This window comes from Melospiza melodia, chromosome 19 (assembly GCF_035770615.1).
Source record: "Melospiza melodia melodia isolate bMelMel2 chromosome 19, bMelMel2.pri, whole genome shotgun sequence".
Lineage (NCBI taxonomy): Eukaryota > Metazoa > Chordata > Aves > Passeriformes > Passerellidae > Melospiza > Melospiza melodia.
This window is the reverse complement of record NC_086212.1, coordinates 1,756,455-1,776,473: the sequence shown is the minus strand read 5'-3', so window position 1 is coordinate 1,776,473 and position 20,019 is coordinate 1,756,455. Positions and strand designations below refer to the sequence as shown.

Genomic DNA, 20,019 nt, shown 5'->3' with positions numbered 1-20,019 from the left:
TGGCCATGAACATCTACCAGTACACACCAAAAGGGCAGCAGAAGGAGAGCAGAGAAGGTACCCTGAGGTACATCTTAGAACAACAGAGCACAAGAGCAGCACAAAACTCTCAGCTGACAGCTGATGTTTCTGCCTGGCTTCCTATGAGAGGGCTCATTCCTGGTGCCAAAGACAGCCCCGTTCAGCTTTCACCTCCCCTAATTCAGTGCAGATGACACGGAGGGCATGCTCCACACAGCCCCATATCCTGCCATCTCCCACAGCTCCAGCCTTGCAAAAACTCACACCAGTTCTCTCTCCTTTCACAATCATTACCTCTTGCTTGGCATTTTCAAATCTAGTTTGTTCCTCTTCTTGTTGTGCCAGCAGGGTGGCAACTTTCTGCCTCATCTCAGACAGCTCCTTCTTGTGCTCCTGCTCTCTCCCTGGCTTCTCTTTTTCCCATTGCTCCAGCGTCTCCTGCATCTCTGCACGGTGCCTTTCACGCTCACTTGCCTGAGGAGGGGAGGAAAAATTTGCAAGATGAAGTCCCAGGCAAGCTCGTGGCTGAAAGATGTGAAGCTCCATCCCTCCCACAACCCCCAACTGGAAAAGACAACAGCACTGGCTTTCTGCACACCAGAAACTGTGTCCTGTCAGGGAATTCAAAAGGAGGCTCAGCAGGTGCAGGAATCACAGACTTGTGGAATCCCTTCTGCTGGCAAAGACCTTCCCAAGCACCGAGTCCAAGCACTCAGAAGAGAAGGTGTCACCTTCCCCTCTCTGCTGCCCCAGTCACAAGGACTGAAGGACCAGGGACAAAGGGGCCTGTTCCATTTGCTTCCAGCCCAAAGCTAATCCCTCTGTCCACCATGGAAGCAAGAAAAGAAACAAGTTCCCAAGGCTGCAGCCTGCAGCACTGTTGGCATCTGCTCCACGTTGGCATCTGCTCTGTGGCAGGTGGGACTCAGGGATGATCCTGCCCTGGGCTGCCACGCTTTGGGTGGGCACAGCCCAACCTGTTCTGGATCTCCTCTTACACCCTCCCTGAAGCCATGGCTGCATTTACTGTCCCAGCACCATCCTGGGGGCCTTCATGCTCCTCCGAGTCTCAGCTGCTGGCTCTGCTGCCCAGCCCAGCAGCGGGAGGCCTCTGGCAGAGAATTGCTGCCCTTTCACACCCTCAGCCTCTGCTTGTGCTACACCAGCCCACAGGGCTGGCTTGGACAATTCAGAAGCATATTGTCCCCTACCAGGTCTTGCAGGAGCTTCTTTATTTCCAGTTGCTGAGCAGTTCCCTGAAGCCTGAGGCTTTCCTGATGCTGCTGCTCTGCCTGCAGGAGCTGTTGAGCTGTGTCTTCCTGTTCCTGCCTCCTGAGAGCTCTCTCTGCTTCCATCTCACGTTGCAGGCCCTTCACTTCTCCTGCAAACATGGCCAAGAGCAAGAGTCACGCTCTTTACTGACTTTACTGACCTCAGGCCCTTTCAGTGTCTCTAGCCCCACCACTCCTCAGAAGCTCTCTGGACAGAGTCAGCTTTGCAGGGTGCTGAGCTTCTCTAGGCAGGGGCAGCACCACAAACAAAGCACACGAGGTTCTCACCTTCAATCACCTCCTTGGCCTGTGTGACTGTGAGCACTTGAGTTTCCAGATGGTTCCTGGTGATCTCCAGCTGTGATATCTGCTGCTGAGCAGCAAACAGCCTGGATTGCAGGCTCTCCTTTGCTGACCTACAAGTTGCAAATATGGACAGACATGAGTTGCTTGCTCCAGACACCCACAGCCGCTTATTCCAGGACGACGTGGCTCAAGATCCCCACGCCTGAGGATGGAAAATGGGTCACCTGGAGACTTGTCCAGAGAAGGCACATCTGGGCCATTTCCAGAGCAGAGCAGGGCCTCTGAGGGACTGCCCAGGCCTTCCTTATGGCCTGGCCTAGCACAGCCTGCCCAGCCCAACTTGGCCTCAACAGCCAAACCTTCACTTGCTGTTCCTGACCTATGACTCTGGGTAGCTGTGCCCAAACAGGCTGGAGCAACAAGCAAAAGCCCAGCCCCTGCTCACAGCCCTTCTCTCATCAGCACTTCCAAGCTGCTCTGCAGGGGGACAGAACAGACTCTTGTCCTGGCTGACTCCTGACATTTAATGCTCTTGATAATGGACAGAAAGGTACATCATCTTCCAGACACCCTGTATTTAACAAGCCTTCAGAACTACTTTGCAGATCCAGTAAAATTTCATGGTCATGGCAGCACTTGCAAATAAACAACAGTTTTTTGTCCAAATTACAACTACCTGAATGCAGAGACTGGCAGATTAAACCCCTGCAAGGTCAAGCAGTAGACTTGCTGCCTTTATTTGAGTGTTGCTGAACAAGCAGGCAGGAGCTCAAGGGACTTGTCCTTCCTTACACAGTGAGAGGGACCATGCAAAGGGACCTTGGCAGGTTTGGCAGCTGGGTGCCCATCAACAATCAGCAAGAATGCCCAGAGGCTGTTGAGAATTCCAAAGAGCTTTCCCTGCTGCTCTCTAACCAGCACTACATCCTGTCCCTCACGGCTCAAGAGTGTGCTTGGAAGCAGAAATGCCTCAAGATTTTCAGCAGGAGCCTCTGGCTCCACCCTGAATGGCAGCGTGCTACTCCCAGCGTGCCAAGGTAAGAGCCTGGAATGCTGAAGATGAAGCTTCCTGGTCTGAAGATCAGGATCATGGCAAGCTACATGGAAAGGAACGAGGGATGTTCAATGCCCAGAACAAGGAACCAAACCTAAGAGAAACTTGAGGTTTCACTCAGCATCTGCATGGTTGAAGTACTCCTCAGTTCAGGGCTGGCTGGATTGCATTTGACATCCCACAGGAGTGTGCTCGGTGGCACAAACAGGAGCCCAAGGCTCATGAAAGCTTTTCTGGCTCTACGTGCCAGAAAAATAAACTTCATATCATGTTTTTATTATGTTTTTTTGGGGGTTTTTTGGTGTTTTTTTTTGTTTGTTTATTTTCATGTTTTGTTTTGTTTTGTTTGTTTTGTTTGTTTTGTTTTGTTTTTGAGACTCTTCTGTATTCTGTCCATGCAATGTAAAAACATCTGAAAAGGCTCAGCTCCCTTCCTTTACCTGGTCTCTGCCAGCTGCCTGGAAAGGTCTTCTCGGAGCCCCTCACTGGCTGCCAGTCGCCCCTCAAGATCAGCCTTCTGGGCCAGCAGCTCCTCCTCTCTGCCCACCTGGGCCACTTCATGCCCTTGGCCAGAGGATTCCTGGCTCAGCTGCTCCAGACACTGGCTCGATGACTCTTGCTCCTGGGAAACCTGCAAGTGGGACAAGGTACAGCTGGAGCCCTTCCTGGGGAGCCCTGTGCAGAGCCAGCCAGAGCCACCTGACAGGCAGCCAGAGGACAAGGAGCACCTGTGCTCTGGGCTCAAAGTTTCCCCAGCTCCCTTCCCTCTTTTAGAGGCTCTGTGGCTGCCCAAAGCAACACATTTTGCAGAAGCATGCAACACTTTGCTGATGAACATGCATATCCCTGGCTAAGAAATGCGTGTGCCATCTTGAGCCAGAGTGTGCACAGCAGTGTGCCTGTCTTCCAGTGCCAGAAAGAGCATCTGGGCTGATCTGGCTGCCACAACTCCCACTCCCACAGGTGCTGCCTAGCAATAAGGTGTTCAGAGCCCTGCTGACATCATCCCTCTCTTGCTCCAGCACATCCCTCTCAAGCTTCAAATCCTCCAGTGTCTGCCTCTTGACTTCCAGCTGCCTCTGCAAGGATGGCTCTTGTCCCTAGAGTGCAGCCAAGTCCTCCACTGTACAAGAAGGAGCAAGACAAGTTTTCAAGAGAAAACCAGTCTCATTTCCAAAACCAACCTCCATCCTGTCCTGCTGCTCTGCCTCTTCTGCCTGGGCTGATGCTTCCTTCTGCTGCATGGTGTTCTTCTGCTGCAGACAAAAGGCTCCTGTCTCCGGGATTCCAGTGCATTGCAGCAGCATTTCCTTGGACTTCTCAAAGTTTGCACAGTCACTGCAGAGACAAGGCTCAGTCAGAAGAAGCAAGAGGCCTGAAGAGTCAGCAATGCCATTTTCAGCACTCCAGGATGGATCTGGGGGCAGTGGGCTAAGGAAGACCTTGCTCTTTCCCTCCCAAGGAAATCCTCCAGAGGCAAAGGGAAAGGAAGGCAGGATTTTGCCTTCCTTCAGCCAGAAGCAGTGGCTGGGCAGGGGCACGCAAAGAACAGAATTCAGGGAAGCAGCAGCGACAAAAGGAAGGAGTCTTCTATTCCAACATGGCTCTGCATTTCCCAGACAGCCTTGGGAGTCACAGTAGAGCATGAAAAACCCAGACAGGACAATGCTCGAGAGCCACACTGAGGCCTACAGATGGTGGGAAGGTGATTTCTTCACCCAGGACACCTCTGACCTCCCAGACCTGGAAGCAGTTTGCCTCTGGAATGCAGAAGGAGGAGGAGGAGGAAATGCTCACCTTCTGATTTCTTCTAGCAGCGAGTCTATGATCTGGTATTGGCTTCTGATCCTCTGGGTTCTCGCTTCTACTTGATCAAACTGTTGCCACATGCGCTCACAATTCTCTGTAGCTTCCCGAGCCAATTCAAAGGGATGCTGCTCGTCAGTGGATGTCAGAGTTGAGAGGATGTTTCCAGGATTGTCGGTGCGGATGATGGAATTGTCCATGCTGTCACCGTTGTCTACCAGCACCTGAAAGCCCACATCCAGCTGTTAGTCAGATATTCTGTTCCTGTTCCAAAGTAGCACTGAGATGCCTCTTCTGATCCCACAAGAACCAGTGTCCATTCATGGAGAACCAGTTTCAAAAGGCCAGTGAGCTCAGCACAGTTTACTCACCTCAGGGGCTCTGGAGGAACGTCCCTGGTGAGAAAGCCCTCGAGCTCCCTGCAAGTGCACAGGGAAGAGCACACTCAGACTGCATGGCTGCCCCTGAGGCAGTTGCCTCTAAGTGCTTCCCAGCCTGTCCCAGAGCACAGCACTTCCAGCTGAGCTCTTCCTCCCCTCCTTGGCAATATTTTCAGCCCAGGACTTTGACAGCACCACAAACCAACATGCTGCAAGGTGTCTCATCACTTCTAAGAACACCAGAAGGGGAACTGCCCAGAGCCCAATTCAACCTGGCCATGAACACCCCCAGGGATCCAGGAACAGCCACAGCTTCTCTGGGCAAGCTGTGCCAGGGCCTCAGCACCCTCAGAGGGCAGAATTCCCTCCCATCCATCCTTGCCATGTCTCAGTGGGAAGCTTTGTCCTGTCCCTGCAGGCCCCTGGCTTAAGTCCCTCTCCAGCTCTCTTGAAGCCCTTTCATGCATTGGAAGGGACTCTAAGGTCACCCTGAAACCTTCTCGAGCCTGGAGAAGCCCAACTCTTGAATCCTTTCCCCTTGGCACAGGTGCTCCAGCACTTGCAGCATCTTCCTATCATCCTTGTGACCTTCTCTAAGCCACTGGGGATCATTTTGGAGATGTCAGGGAGAAACTCATTCTTGACTCTGGGAAGCACTGAGGCTGTGCTGTAATTTGGGTGAGGGGAAGGCAATGTAAAGCTGCTCCCTTCTTTGTGCCCATGGCCTCCAGTGGGACAAGGACAGTGGAGGAGATGTGGCTGTGCTTGGGGATAGCCAGGAGCCCCCCATTCCCTGCCAGGCCTGTCCCCAGGGCAAGCACCACAGCTGCTGCCAGCTCTGCAACAGCCAACTGTCAATCCCTTGCTAATCCCAAAGGGAACTGTTCCCCGAGGCGCAGCCCAGGCCCTGCCAGGTCCCGGCTGGGCTTGGTGCAAGGAGAGCAGTGGCTTTGTCACTCACCCTCCGGGTCTCCATCCGCCCCTCGCACAAAGAGTGAGAAACTATCAGTGACCAAAGGCCCTTGGTCTATGCAGGTTCTAAACCCCAGTGCCCAAAGGCCCCTGGCCTTTGCAGGGTATGAACACCAATATCCAAAGGCCCTCGGCCTTTGCAAGGTGTAAACACCAATTTCTAAAGGTTCTTGGCCTTTGCAGGGTCAATAGCACAAAGTGCCCTTGGCCTTTGCAAGGTCCAAGCCCCAAAGTTCACGAGCTGTTGACAGCTCCAGGGTACAAACCCCAATAGCCAGGAGCTGTTGATTGTTGCCAGGATCCAACCCCCAGCATTCCATGGCCTTTGTGACAGTTGCCAGGGTCATACCCCCAACATTCCATGGCCTTTGTGATGGCTGCCAGGGCCCAAAGCCCAGCATTCCAGGGGCTGTTGGAGAGGCCCTACCTGGCTCTCCCCCCATCCCAGCTCCCTGCTGGTCCTGGCACGGGCCCTGCCTCCCTTGGGTCCCCAGAGGCCTCCTGGGCAGCTGGGCAGGGACCTGGCTCAGAAGTCAGTTTGAAGGCTCAGCATCCTCAAGACCTGCAGGCTCTTTAGGGATGCGCTTAATTCCTGAGTCACAGGAATTCTTCTGTCTTCCCTGACAAGGGGTACATGAAAGAAAAAGCCTAAAAAATTCTTGGTGCCTACAAATATTCATGGAAAGTAAAGCTTTGCCTTTAGAACAGCAATATGAGGAGGAAGCATGGTGTTTCTGTGGCTTTTCAAATTTCTACAGAGAAAACCCAAGAGGTGCAGTGTTTAAGGCTCACAAAATAGATTAAGAATTCTGAGACAGCCACGAGTGCATTTTTTCCCTGCTCTCTGTTTGGCAATAAATCACTAGGTCTTGTAGGTAGAAGAAAAGTCTTGCTGCTTCCATCAAAGATTCCTCACTAAAACAGACCTTCAAGAACCAAATGGGTTTCTTTGCAGAAGCTTTGGCAGGTATTTTTTGCCCTCATCTTTGACAGTGTTCATCTGTGTCCTAGGGAGGATTTTTGTGCCCCTGTTTACAGAAATTGGCTTCTGAGCAAGGCACACCTCCTGCATGGAATAGAAGAGCTGCACCTGCCTTCTGTAAGGCCTGTCTCTCCAGAGACACACGGCCCAAGGATGTCAGTGCCAAGTTAAGGTTCAGAGAGCGATGCAGCTTCAAGTCTCAGCTTCCACAAGAGCAGCTTTGGGCTCCTTGCACAGCTGCAAAGGAGCATCACAGCTCCTGGTGAAGGTCTGACAGCTCCTGCCTGGTCCTTGCACAGCTCTCAGTGCAGTTCTGCCGCTGCTGTCACTCTTGGGCCAGCTGTGACTGCAGCAGGGACACCTGAAAGAGGCACAAGGCCCCGCTCAGACAAGCCCACGCTGGCAGGAGCACCTGCAGCCCCACGGTACCGGCTCTCGGGGCACACACAGCCTCCAACTCCAGCCCTCACCAACACTCTGCCCTTGGGCAAGGGGAAAGGAACAGGCTCCCACACACAACAGAGCTCAGAGCATCAACAAGTCCAGCTCAAGGCTGCCAAACCCTTCCCACCTACATCCCTCAGCCACCACAGGTCTATTATAGAGACTTCCAATGGGATTTAGGAACCCAGCTCTGATTTCCGGAGCACACATTTGGGCCACTGACCCCTTTCTCCACAGGCTGTGCCTCAGCATGAGGGCTGCTGCTCCCCTGAGCTCCTGGAGGACTCTTCTGCTTGAGCTGCTGGACCACCAGCCCAGGCATGAGCGGAATGTGGTGCTTGGGTTTTTTGGTGCATTCTTGAGGCATTTGAGTACCTCAAGTCCCATTTTACACATCCCATTGTGAAAAATGAGATTCACTCTCCTGTAAAATTTAAAAGTTGAATAAAGGACAATAAGAGTCAAATAAAGCAAATTTTTTTTGTGGCCAGCTGCTTGGCATTCCGCCAAGAGCACACCTGCTCTTTCAGAGATGTCCTTTACATACCCTTTCTACTGCATTAGCCTACTGCACAGTCATAACCAGTTAAGCATATTTAAACTTTTCCCCAAAGTAGTTTACATGTTCCAAGAATTGTTTATCATGGCTCCTCCTCAGGTCCACCTTTTCAGAGCATGTGCATTTCATGGCTATGGTTTGAGCACACCCTTGTTATCACCTCCAGTTTGGGCTTTGGTCCATTCTTTCTACAGATGGTCAGTGCTGATAACTGGCATGTCAGCAAGAGGGGTCTCCATCATATGTTCATTGAATGTTATCCCAACCAAGCAGGCAGTTTAACACAGGCATATTATATCACCCATTTGACTACTATGTCAAGGTTTAGTGTAGAACTGAAAAAACTCTATATTTTTATAGAAAAGTTATTCTAATACACATATAGAATCCATTTAAATATTTGCAAAAAGTCCATATTATACTATGTATTTATAACAATGCTTTTCCTGAGAGCACCCATATCTGCACCCTTCATAGCTGAACAAAGGGGTGGGGGTTTGGTTCCACAGGGGTCTGGCAGAAATTTTGGACACAATGTATTACCAATCAGTGCCCGACATGCCAATGCAAAGTGACTCTGAAAGGCAAAGACATCGTCTGAACAGGACTCAGTGACACTGGTGCAAAGTGTGGCCGTGTGACAGAGGCAAGGAACGTGTGAGCCAGGGCACAAATGCTGCTCTGAGCCCTGGGGCTCAGGGAGCACTGACATCAGCAGGTGTGGCAGAGTCCCCGCCAAAGCAGAGTCCCCCCGAGCCCTGGCAGCGCTGCTGCCCATCTCCTGCCCCAGAGACCTGTGCCTCGAGAGGGCTTCTCTGCCAGAGGGCAGCCAAAGCCGACGTGCACTGGGGGCTGTGCTCCATCCTACAGGGGCTCTTGGGAGGAGCACCTGGAGCAACTGGTGGCAACACTTGGCACGTGTCAGCTGGTGTTGCTCCTTCCTGGAATGATTTTTTCAAGGAAGGGATTAGGAGTAGCACAGAAAGACCAGCAGCTTCTGAATTTCACAGGACAAAAAGACACCAGGAAAACACTGTCATGTTTCCTTGTGCTTTTCTGTCTGTCTTGCACTCGGAAGGAAAAATAATTGGACCAGCCTCTGCTATTCAACTGTCCACTTATTGCGTTTCTTCCTGTGGCAGCTTCCATGCAAACACAACTGGCTGCCTGCTGAGCACGGCAATGGACGGCCACAAACAGGGAGGTCCCCGGTGAACAACAAGACAGACACCTGGGGAAGTGCAGAGGATAGGGATAACTCTGGGAGGAGAAGCCGTTCTGTGTCTCTGATGGTGGTGCAAGCACCATGAAGGAGCAGCCAAGACAAGTGCTGGAAGCAGCCATGTCCTGCTCTTTTCTACTGTCAGATGCACACAGGACAGACTTGTTGCCCACAGGTCCAGCAGACTTGATTCAGGAACGATGGAAGCCCATGCATTGGTGGTAGGGAATGGGCTCCAGCAAGAGCAAAGCTGGATCTTCCAGCAGCCAAGCCTGAGCTCGTTAAGCGAGCCATGTCCTCAGCAGACAGCAAAGTGCTTCCCTCCAGCCCTGAATGGTGGCCACAAGTGCCTGCCTTTCTTCAGCGCCTCCTGCTGCTTCCTTTGTTCCAAGCCAGTCCAGGATTTAGGTTGGAAGTTCAGGCACATGTTTTTAAGGTGCCTGCATGGAGGAGAGGGATGGCAACTGCAGCTCAGGGCTCGTGCTGCCTCTCACAATCGCATCAATGTCGCTGCCTTGGGACACCCGCCAGTGGAAGGCGAGTCTGCCCTCAAGCACAGCCATTGTAGTCAGTCAGGGGCACAGGCTGCAGCAGCAGCTGCCAAGCATTGCTGTGAGGCTGGCAAGCCAAGAGAAAGCCATTGTGGCCGAGCGTGCTGAAGCCTTTTGCTAAACCACGTGCAATAGTGCCCACAGCATGGCCCCTTTGGAATGGCGGCTGGTGCAGACGCCTCCTGGAGCAGGTGCCAGCGTTCGGGGTGCTGCTGTTCCTGTGCACGCTCTGGTGCTGTTTCTGTGGCGTCCAGAGGCGCTTTGGCAGCAGCGACTCAGCAGCCCTGCTCGAGGAGACATCGCCGCCCTGGCCACGGAGACAGAAGCTCTTTGGGCCCAGAGCTCTGTGTCAGGAGGGCCTCATCCTCAGCACCATGGCCTGGGCAGCCGCGGGGGCCCGGGCTGGCCGCCAGCCCTGCTCTGCCCACTGCCCTGGCAGCACCCAGTGACCGTGCCCCGGCAGGGCCCCCTTGCCCTCCGTGTTCCCAGCCAGCCCAGTTTGGGCACCTTGGGGTGTCCCCACCCTCCTGCTGAGGCCCAGCCTCCAGGGCTTCTGCCCCAGGCGTGGGAGCCTCTCTGGGGAAGCGCCAGAGCAGCCGGCTGTCAGGAACAAGGATGACACCCAATTCCTCAGGGCTTCCCAGCAGCGCAGCCCCTCAGGGGCCTCCTGTCCCCTTGGAGCCTCCTGCCACCCACTCCCTCTCACAGGGCGCTCGTGCCTTCCCAGCGCCTTGTCCCGTCAGCGCCTCGGCAGCACCTCATGCCTTCACGGCCTCCCACTGTCCCGTCGTCCCCTCAGGGTCTCCCCCAGCCCGGCCCAGGTGCCTGGCAGTGGCGCAGCCCCAAGGGAGCTCCAAGGGAGCCGCATTGAGAGGCACCTCAGAGGCCTCAGCAATGCAGCCAGCAACACACGGGCAGGAGGACACAGATGGCCCTTCCTGGCTGGGCAGGAGGGCTTGTGGCCATCTCCAGGCACCATGCCGGCAGCGATCCCTGCAGCTCCGGCCCCTGCCCAGCCGCTCTGTGGCCAGCACAAAGGCTTCAGCAGAACCACCAAAGGCCAAGGGCCTTCTGGCCATTTTCCCTTCCCCACTGCACACCTGGGCAGCTCACTTGGCACAAGGAGCCGTTTTTCCCTCATTCCCCGTGCCCTGCGGATGCTGGGCACCAAGGAGAGCTCCTGGGAGTCTGAGTATTAGAACATATTCTATATTTATAGCCTAAAAAAGAATGAAAAAGAAGGAATAAAACCAATCCTCAAGAAAAATCCCCTCTGGCTCAGGGGGCCCCAGCAGACAGAGAGCCTCTCAAATCAGCTCTCCTCAGAGCGCCAGCAGCACAGCCAGCTGTGGCCCCAGAGACAAGGCCGTTTCTTGCGGGCCCTGCGAAACTGATCTTGCACCTTCTGCAAGATGGAGCCCGGAGCTCTCTCCACAGCCCGGAGGACAAAGGCTGTTTCGAGAGCCAGGCTGCTGGTGGCAGGGCTGATGTCCTCTGCCTTGTCTTCAAGGGCTGCAAGAGAGAGGAACAGAGGCACGGTCAGATCCCGGATCTTTGGGGAGCCGAGGAGACGCCGGAGGCAGGGCCATGCCAGCCGGCTCTGGCCATGGCCAGGAGGGAGCCGGGAGCAAGGGGATCAGCCCGAAGCTGCCGGACACTGTTGCCCCACATAGGCCTGAAATGGGAGTGTGTGTTCTGGCCAAGGCAGCCCTGCTGCGCACAGGGAGCAGAGCCCAGGGACTCCTGTGGCCTGTCCAGGTATGGAAGGGCTTGGTGCAAGTGCTCGTCCCTTTGGCTCCTCTCCTCTGCCAGCTGGAGAGAGCTCCAGGAGGGTGCATGTTGCATTGTGGGCAGATGGTTGGTTGTTGCAATCTACCTAAAGTGTCCCCACAAGGAGAGTGCACCACCAAGCACGCAGCAAACACCACACTCATGCGCAGCAGCTGATTATCGATGACGACAGTGGCAGGGAGTTTCATTGTATTGGTTTCCAGTGGTAGTTTATTTCACCGACCCTCTGGAGGGGTCAAGGAACAAAGACAGTGAGATATAGATATCTACTGCTATAAAGGGGCAGAGACAAGAGCAACAACCAATTAAACAATGATTTTAAAGCACTAAGATTTCAGCTCAGATTTAGAGGCAATTCACATTGAAGTTAGATACACCAGCGATAGGTTAATGAATTATAAGATGCTTAAGCTAAAGCTAACTGTTATATTATGAACTCATTTGTGGAAGAAAGTAGAGCAAGTGAACCATTGTAGGAACCATTATTGAAACCAGGACAATGCTCATCACCTGGACTCTATGTCAATCCATCATGAAGCAGAGGGGCTTGGATTGTGTCAGAGGGTCCCAGAGACCTGACGAAGACTTTCCTGACTTCATCCTTAGGATCACTGATCCAGTTTGAGATCACCCACCCAATTCAAGAGAAAAATTGCGCAGGCATGAGGGAATAATAAACTCATTTTAATACAAAGCGGGGATGGGAGGTGCTGGGGTTATGGTTATGCATATGTATTATTTTGGGAAATAAATAGAGGCCAAAAATCCTTGTGTGGCACAGTCACGCATTTTGGGGGATGACCCCTACAGTGCCGCCTGCTGCATAATAAGCATAACACTTTCTAAATTCGATGAGTTTAGAGAGTCTTTGTCCGTGATTTTCGGTTCTAACGATTCAGTTGGCGAGCCAAGTCAGGAGGAAACTCTGCTCGGCTGTGAGAGTAGCTCAGGACATGGATGTCCTCGGGATGACCCCAGGGATATTCCTGGAAAAGCCGCCTCTGCTGCCCAGACTGTTCATCCAGCAGCAGACAAGGACCCCTGACTCCTAAAACTCTGGACAAAATGGTATGTTTAAAAATTTAACAGTTGTACGCAGTGGTCTGTAAGGCATGCGCCTGGTCAGGAAAGGCCATTTGGTAAGTCGTGGGAGACGTTCCATGCACAACTTGTGCCTCTGTAGTGTGCTTGCAGACTGAAGTTGCAGTTGAAATCTGGTTGTCAGCAGAAAGATTTGTTGAACTGTTGTGCAGAGCTTGGGCTTCTGTTGCTGACAGAAGAGGATTTTGCCATTTGTTTCATTGTATAGGGCTCAGTCTGGTAGCAATTGGGGCTACCAGTCATAAGGGCAAATCTAAAGTGGTTGTGCTGTTGTGAATGTGTCCTGACAGTGAAAACAATTGTGAGAGCATTTGTTGAGACGTGCTGTTAGCATGATGCAAGTGGGAGCTTGGGCCCACGGTTCCCCTTTTGGGTGACTGAAACAAAGTGAGTGAGGTGCATGATCCTTAATAAAATCCCCTCCCCAGTGTGACTGTGTGTGTGTCTGTGTTTTAGTTATGGGGGATGGAATTTATGGTAACAGATGGTGTTCACAGTAAAAGGGTGTTTATGTTTGCGGAATTTGAAAAATAGAAGTTGAGTGCTTTAGTGTAATGTATTTGGATTGTTAGATTGTGTGAAATGTTTCCCTCGGGAATAAGAAGATTGTGTTGTTGTAGTCATGTTTGGAGCTGTGGTGTATTTTTGAGGCAACACTGTTATCTTGTGCCAAAAGTTGTAAGTGTAGCACACATTGAGTGTGAAGTCGTTGAACTGGTTTGTTTGGAGACTTTGCTAAGGGCTCACTTGTGGTTTTAAATACGGGGTTTGTGTTTGTAAACATAATAGGGGTAGTTTTGATCTGAAAATCCAATCTGGACAGACAGATAGGAGGAACTCCTTTGCTTCAGTGATTTGGGCTCGACTCGTGAGAGTTTGTGAATTCAGTAAACTAGTGGATAGACAGGGGAAATGAGAGAATATATTAAGAAGGTTTATATCAGATGTCTGCTGGGAGACTAGTGGCTTTGGACTGGGGGCACCCAGCTGTGGAGAATTTAGACAGTCGAGAAGGGGAGGATGGAATAGCTTGCATATGGAGGACCTTGACAGCTGACCTCCAGGCAAAGCTGAGTTAATAGAAGAAATAACAATAGATGATTTTTGAGTGCATCCACAGCAAGGAAGAAGACAATGCCGCCAGCATGGAAACCGATTAGAAAAGAAACATGAAACTTTTTGTAGCTAGACCACATGCCTAAGTAGATGTGTATACGTGCCTTATTAAATTTCTGTAAAACTTTTGCCAATGATATTGACGCTAATTGCTTTGCACCAATGAATATAATAGGTTATTGTGATGTAGTTAATGACTTAAGAGCACGTTTTGTTAAGAGTATATAAACTGGAGAACATGCAGAATAAAAAAACCTTTTTCCTTTTGGACCCTGATCACGTATGTATGTCACATCCAGCTTAACAGTGACATTTGGTGCCTACCTGGCATGATGGAACTGCCAGGCGAGGGGCAGTGAGGTCAGAGCCCAGTCAAGCTGAGAGCAGTGGGCTGCAGCTGTCAGTCCAGATCTGATTCTGACACCTGGAAAAGAGGTGAGCTGCTTGAAACAATGGGAAATCATTTAACAAGTGAAGAACAGATTGTTTTATCTACATGGAAAACTTTCTTCAAAAGAAAAGGAGTTAAAACAACAGACTATGCTCTGTGTAATATTTTAATATGGGCAAAGTCTCAAAAGTTTAAGACTGATGTAACTACTACTTTTAGTGTTAGATCTTGGAAAGAAGTTGGAGAAACACTCTGGGAAGTAATTCAGAATGGGGAAAAAGCAGCTGCAGATTTATCTTCTACTGGGAGGTTGCTTTATAACACCTTAAAGGAGTGGAAAGTGGAGCAGAATAAAAAAGACTTGGAGGAGGTAGAAAGGGAATCGGAGGAGGAACTTGAAGTTGCTGGGGAGCAGCAAAGGGGAGAAGCTCAGCCTGAGAGTTCTGCTGGGATTTTTTCTGCAGAGACTGTTGCTGGGTCTGTTGCTACGGGAAATGGACAACAAGTTGATAAGGCTTCTTCGTGTTTGTCTGCAAAAGGCTTTAAATCCATGTACCCCTCACTCACAGAGTAACTAGCTGAACTCAATGTTAAATCTAACTCTGAGTCCTTGGCACAGCGGCTGGCTAAGATGACCTTAAAAAAGAAACAAATTGAGCCATCTGCTCCTTTGCTTCTGCTTCTGATTCTGAACTGCACAAACATAAGGAAATATTAACTCTTTTTCCTCCTTTGACTTCTGATTCTGATAGTGACAATGAGGAAATTACAGGGATTAAAAGGTCTGAATTAATGCATACTTCTGATTGCTGTAAAACTGGTAATAGAGAGAAGCTTAGTAAAACTGGTAGTAGAAATAAGCTTGGTAAAACTGGTAATAGAAATAAGCTTGGTGTTTCAAAAACTCTGCCTTCTGATAGTGTTATTGTAACTGTTTGTCATTCTTTTCAGTGTTGGGAATATGTTAAAAGGAAAGCAGATGAGATAGGAGACTGGGATTTAGTGGAGAAAATAGGCCCACCAAAGGGCTCAGATGCTGTTGATATGGATGTTGCTAATGGTAAAATGGCTATTCCTGTGTTTAAAACAGTTCCTAATTCTGGACAAAATGATAGTTATGAGGTTTTTGCATGGAAGGTTGTGCACGATCTTCAGTCTAAAGTAGCTAAATTTGGTATTAATTCTGCTGAAGTAATGCAATTAATCAGTATTATTAATACAGATTTGCTGTCTCCCTATGATATTGTGCATTTGGCTGCAGTTTTGTTTCAACCAGTGCAGTATGGAATATTTCAAGACAATTGGAGGCAATTAGCCGAGCGAACAGCTTTAAATAATATGCAACTACCTCAGCAGGACCCTCGCCATGCTGTAGGAGTTGATGTTTTGCTTGGTCAAGGGCCTTTTTCTAATCCAGATTTACAGGCATGATGGGATCCCCTGGTTTTAACACAGGCTCAACAATTAGGTATGAGTCCTATCAGTAAAACAATGGAAATGGCAGCTCCAAAACCAAGAAATGTCACTATAAGACAAGGTCTTAAAGAGCCTTTTCTGCAATTTGGGGAAAAAATTGCTGCAGCAATTGAAAAACAGGTAAAGGATGAAAATTTAAGGCCCCTTTCTCTCTGGGAGCAGCTTATAACAAATGAAGGAGAGATTTTTGTTTACAGGGACAGCCTGTAGAAACAGCATCATAAAAAGCCCTTGAAGACCAGGAAGGAAAGGATCCAGTGTCTGAGTGTCTTGGTTTGAAAGACAGGGGTCTGCCAAGGAAGGCAGGAAGCTCCCTTAGAATGGAAAATATGACCCCTTTCCCTCTAAATTAGTATAACTTTGAAATGATGGGGCTTACAGGCAAAGACAGGAGAAGAGGAATAGCAGTTCCTTACTAGCGTGTGTGTGTATAACGTGGCAAACCAACCCCAAGCCCGGCAGCACCGACGAGCAGACGCAGAGCCCCAGGGCCGGCCTTGTCGCGGCTGCAGGCCCCTTCCCCTGCGCTGCAGTTCCGGGCACAGCCAGCAGGGGCGCTGGTGGCTCCTGGCCGGGCAGGGCAGGGCGATGATTCCCCCGGGGCTGCAGGGGGCGCTGTGGCGCGAGCTCGGCCGCCTCTCTGCGCACGGCAATGGCGGCCGGGCTGGCGGAAGGGATGCGCAAGGGGCTGCCTTGGGAACCCTCAGGGACGGCCGGGCCCGCTGCACCTCCGGCTGGAGAAATGGACTGCAGCAGGAACCTTGGCAGCAGCGAGCCATGGTAGGAGAAGCAGTGGCAGGACAAAAGCTCTATAGTGGCAGAGAATCCTCTGAAATAAACAGGGCAGGAGATCTTTTCTTCTTTTTAATGCCTTTATTAAAAGTGATCAGTTCAAGGTTGGGAGGCTTGACCGGTCGGTGGTTTCGCTGTCATCGCTCCCAGGAGTGCCTTGGAGGAGGAGGAATGCTCAGCTTAGTCCCCTAGGGGGCAGGGCTGTGGGGGTTCTATCCTCACCTGAGCAGTGTGGGTAAACCCCATGTTACAACGTTTGGGTTTGCCTCCCAGGGCCCTGCCTCTTGCCGGGGTCCTTCCTTAGCTAGGGCGAGGGGCAACAAAGGGTCTCAGCGTCTCTGCAGGCTCTTGTACTTTGTTCCTCACGTCCAGACATCACTTTGACCTCTTAATTCTGTGTTGGCTCATTGGTTTTGGGGTCTTTTGGTAAGTTTGGTGGGAGTCCTCTCTTGTTGAATTCTGGGTCTGAGGTTATCTGCATGTACTCTGATGTCTCTTCCTTGCACTTTCCGAGAAGGGCCATCAACCTGGCTTTAGGCAGGGCAGTACTGATACAAAAAGGGGAATTCTCAACAAAAGAGGGTTTATAACGACTGACACTTAACAGGTGGTTACAACATGCAGCTAACAAAGAACTCTCCTCGGCCAGCAATCAGCTCCCAACTCAACTTGTAACTCAGCAACATTTCTTCTAAAAAAAATGAGTAAGTCTTTTTTTACTCATAACATCCTCCAGGCAGCCCCTCCTCTGACCTCGAGAGAGTGATAGGGGCAGAGCCTAGCCCCTCACCCCCTGGCCACAATCTTGTTGTATCCCTGCCCTTCCCAAGAGAAAACCCCTACAGTAAGACACTCCCCTTCTGCCTCCTCCTCCTCTTAGCCACATCTTTCATTCTCTTAAGTATCAATCTCTTAGCAACAAACAGGAGAAAATATCCTAAGAGAAAGAAATAAAAGGAAAAATCCTAACCTCCAACTCTGAGACAAATGTCAGTAATGGAGAAACATTTTGCAAGGGATGGACAGCATAATGACCCTGACAAGGTCAGTTGCACAGTGCAAATGGGCTGGAGCCTTACACTGCCTGGGCCATCGGAATACTCCAGCTTCGTGGGAACAATGCATTTAGTGGACAACCAAGAGACAGTGAGTTCTGTAGCAAGCAACCTCAGGAATGATGAGACCTTCGTCCATGGCCTGATACACACTCATGTCTCTGCTGTGGTTGAGTCTCAAGGATGAACAGGAAAAATTCAGAGAGAAATGAGAAAGGAGATAAGCAAGGGTAGTTCCCATATGACATCGGTGCAAACCTCTGAGAAACAACTGCTCGCTTTGAAAATTTAAAAAAGGTTTATGAAACCATGAAAAAATATAAAAAATGGACTATATATAGAAAAATTCGCAGCGCTGGGGACTGTTCTCGTGCATACCATGTGGCAGGTTCATCTTCAAGGTGGATGCTCAGTCTTTTATACCCCTGGGGGCTACATCAGCCAGCCCTGGCCCCTCCCAAGGTCTGTCAATCAGCTCTTCTTTGCCATTTATCAGTGGAGATTGCTTTCTTGTAACTGGATTGGAGATCAGGTGTTGCCATGCCTCACCCCCTAAGCACCAAGCTTTTCTATTCCCAACTGCCCCATGCAAGGGGCACATGTGCAGCCTTCTTTGTACCTGTCCTAGACAACCCCAGCTGTCTGATGGTAACACTACAGGAGGGAGAAGGGAACTGTAGGCAGAACAGAGGACATCTAAACTACAATAACATAACGATACATCATTAAAGCTTTTCTTAATATTTACGCAATAGTTATCCCTGAATTGCCAGAGACAATCATGCCATTATCCATCTATAACAAAACCAGAGGCCTCAGTGTCAGTGCCCAACATCCCCAGCTGGGGAGAGGAAGTACACCTCATGAGTTGACCTGTGGTTCTTCCTGTATGAACATGGGGAAGACATGAGAGGGTGGAATGGAAAACCCGTGTCTGTCCTAGCAGCATGGGTATGCAAGCTAAAGGAGGAAACTACTAACAGAGGGATTTCCACCCAAATGAATGCAGCCCCAGCTTCCTGTGACCAAGCTGCCAGCTATAACAGAAGGGAGGATGATATGTCAGATCCCCTTGGAGGAACATCCAGAATATATGCCCAGGGAGGGAACGGTAGCCCGGACTAGAGAGGTCCTGTCTCTAGCCAGATAGAGGCCAGGTAAAATTGTGTCTTTTGGGCTGTGTGGATCCCTGGCACAGCAGAGCCATAGGTATACAAGGCTTTTGTTGACATTGGTGCACAGTGTACTCCAATCCCATCAGGACATGTGGGGGCAGAACCCATTTCTATTGCTGGTGTGACAGGGGATCGCAGCAGTTGTCCCTGCTGGAAGCTGAGGTGAGTTAGACTGGGAAAGAGTGGAAGAAACATCCTATGTGACTGACCCAGAGGCCCCGTCTATTCTGGGCATAGATTTCCTCTGGAGTGGTTATTTCAAAGACACAAAAGGACTCAGGTGGGCTGTTGGAACAGTTGCTGTGGAGGCAGAGGGTGTTAGGCAAATGAAAGTTCTTGCTTGGGATGTCTGAAAATCCTTCTGCTGTTGGACTCTTGAAGGCAGGAGAGTAACAAGGACCAATTGCCACCTCAGAGGTGCGTCACCCACAATATCAGACAAATTGAGATGCCATGATCCACATCCACAAAATGATCCGAGAGCTGGAGAGCCAAGGGTAGTCAGCAAGGCCCGCTCCCCCTTCAACAGCCCCACTTGGCCTGTGAATGAGTCTGATGGAGAATGGAGATTGACTGTGGACAATTGTGCCTTGAATGAAGTGACTCCACCGCTGAGCGCTGCTGGGCCAGACATGCTGGAGCCCCAGTGGGAGCTGGAGTCCAAGGCAGCAAAGTGGTGTGCCTCTGTAGACATTGCCAATGCATTTTTCTCCATTCCTCTGGCACCTGAATGCAGGCCTCAGTTTGCCTTCTCCTGGAGGGTTGTGCAGTACACCTGGAACCAACTGCCCCAAGGGTGGAAACACAGCCCCACCATCTGCCATGGACTGATCCAGGCTGCACTGGAAAAGGGTGAAGCTCCAGAAAATCTGCAGTGCATTGGTGACATCATTGTATTTGAGAAAGGAGAAGGAATCATCCAGATTCTGCTGGAAGCCATCAAAAAGAGCAAAGTCAAGAGACCTGTCCAAGAGGTCCAGGTCCTGGGAGTGAAGTGGCAGGACAGACATTCCTTACTGTGCACCAGTGGCCAGGAAAGGTCAGCAGTGCAATGAACTCTTCAAAAACACATTGAAGGCAATGGGGGGATGGGACCCTCAAGCAGTGGGAGCTGCATTTAGCAAAGGCTACATGGTTAGCTAATAGCAGAGATTCCACCAACCAAGCTGGTGATGCCCAATGCAAACCCCTGTGCACAGCTGGTGGAGACAAAGTTCTGGTGGTGCACATGAGAGGGGTGCTAGGAAAGACTGTTGGGATTAATTCTGCCTCGAGCAAAGACAAATGCACGTGTGGGGTTGTCTTTGCTCAGGGACTTGACTGGACTTGGTGGGTGATGCAGAAAGATGGATAAACACAATGCATATCTCCAGGGGGCCTTGTTTTTGGGGTGAATTACCCAAAACATTGTGCCTGTATCCATATCTGCATGTTACGTATGTACGTATATAATTAGGATAATACATCGATGTATATAGTTAAAAAGTCAGAGTTTAAAGTAACATGTTGGTATGGGAAAAAATTCAGGGTGGAAAATGGTGTGTGTTTGGGGTG

At 50.6% G+C, this 20,019-nt stretch overlaps 1 protein-coding gene and 1 long non-coding RNA gene across 2 annotated transcripts in view; both read right to left on the bottom strand.

Annotated features, from left to right (window-relative positions):
* Positions 1 to 429: 429 nt before the first annotated feature.
* LOC134426827 (uncharacterized) lies at positions 430 to 1,622 on the bottom strand. Its single transcript, XR_010030052.1, has 3 exons — positions 1,581 to 1,622; positions 1,233 to 1,402; positions 430 to 495 (listed from the first exon to the last, which is right to left on the bottom strand). It is a non-coding gene; the product is annotated as an uncharacterized LOC134426827 (long non-coding RNA).
* A 1,466-nt stretch (positions 1,623 to 3,088) lies between these two features.
* LOC134427131 (myosin-11-like) overlaps positions 3,089 to 20,019 on the bottom strand; it is a 53,876-nt gene continuing 36,945 nt past the window's right edge. The window contains exons 18-21 of the mRNA XM_063172715.1: positions 4,830 to 4,877; positions 4,450 to 4,682; positions 3,837 to 3,990; positions 3,089 to 3,283 (exon numbers count right to left, since the gene is read on the bottom strand). Of these exons, the coding sequence (XP_063028785.1) occupies positions 3,089 to 3,283; positions 3,837 to 3,990; positions 4,450 to 4,682; positions 4,830 to 4,877 (630 nt within the window). The remainder of the gene's footprint in view (positions 3,284 to 3,836; positions 3,991 to 4,449; positions 4,683 to 4,829; positions 4,878 to 20,019) is intronic.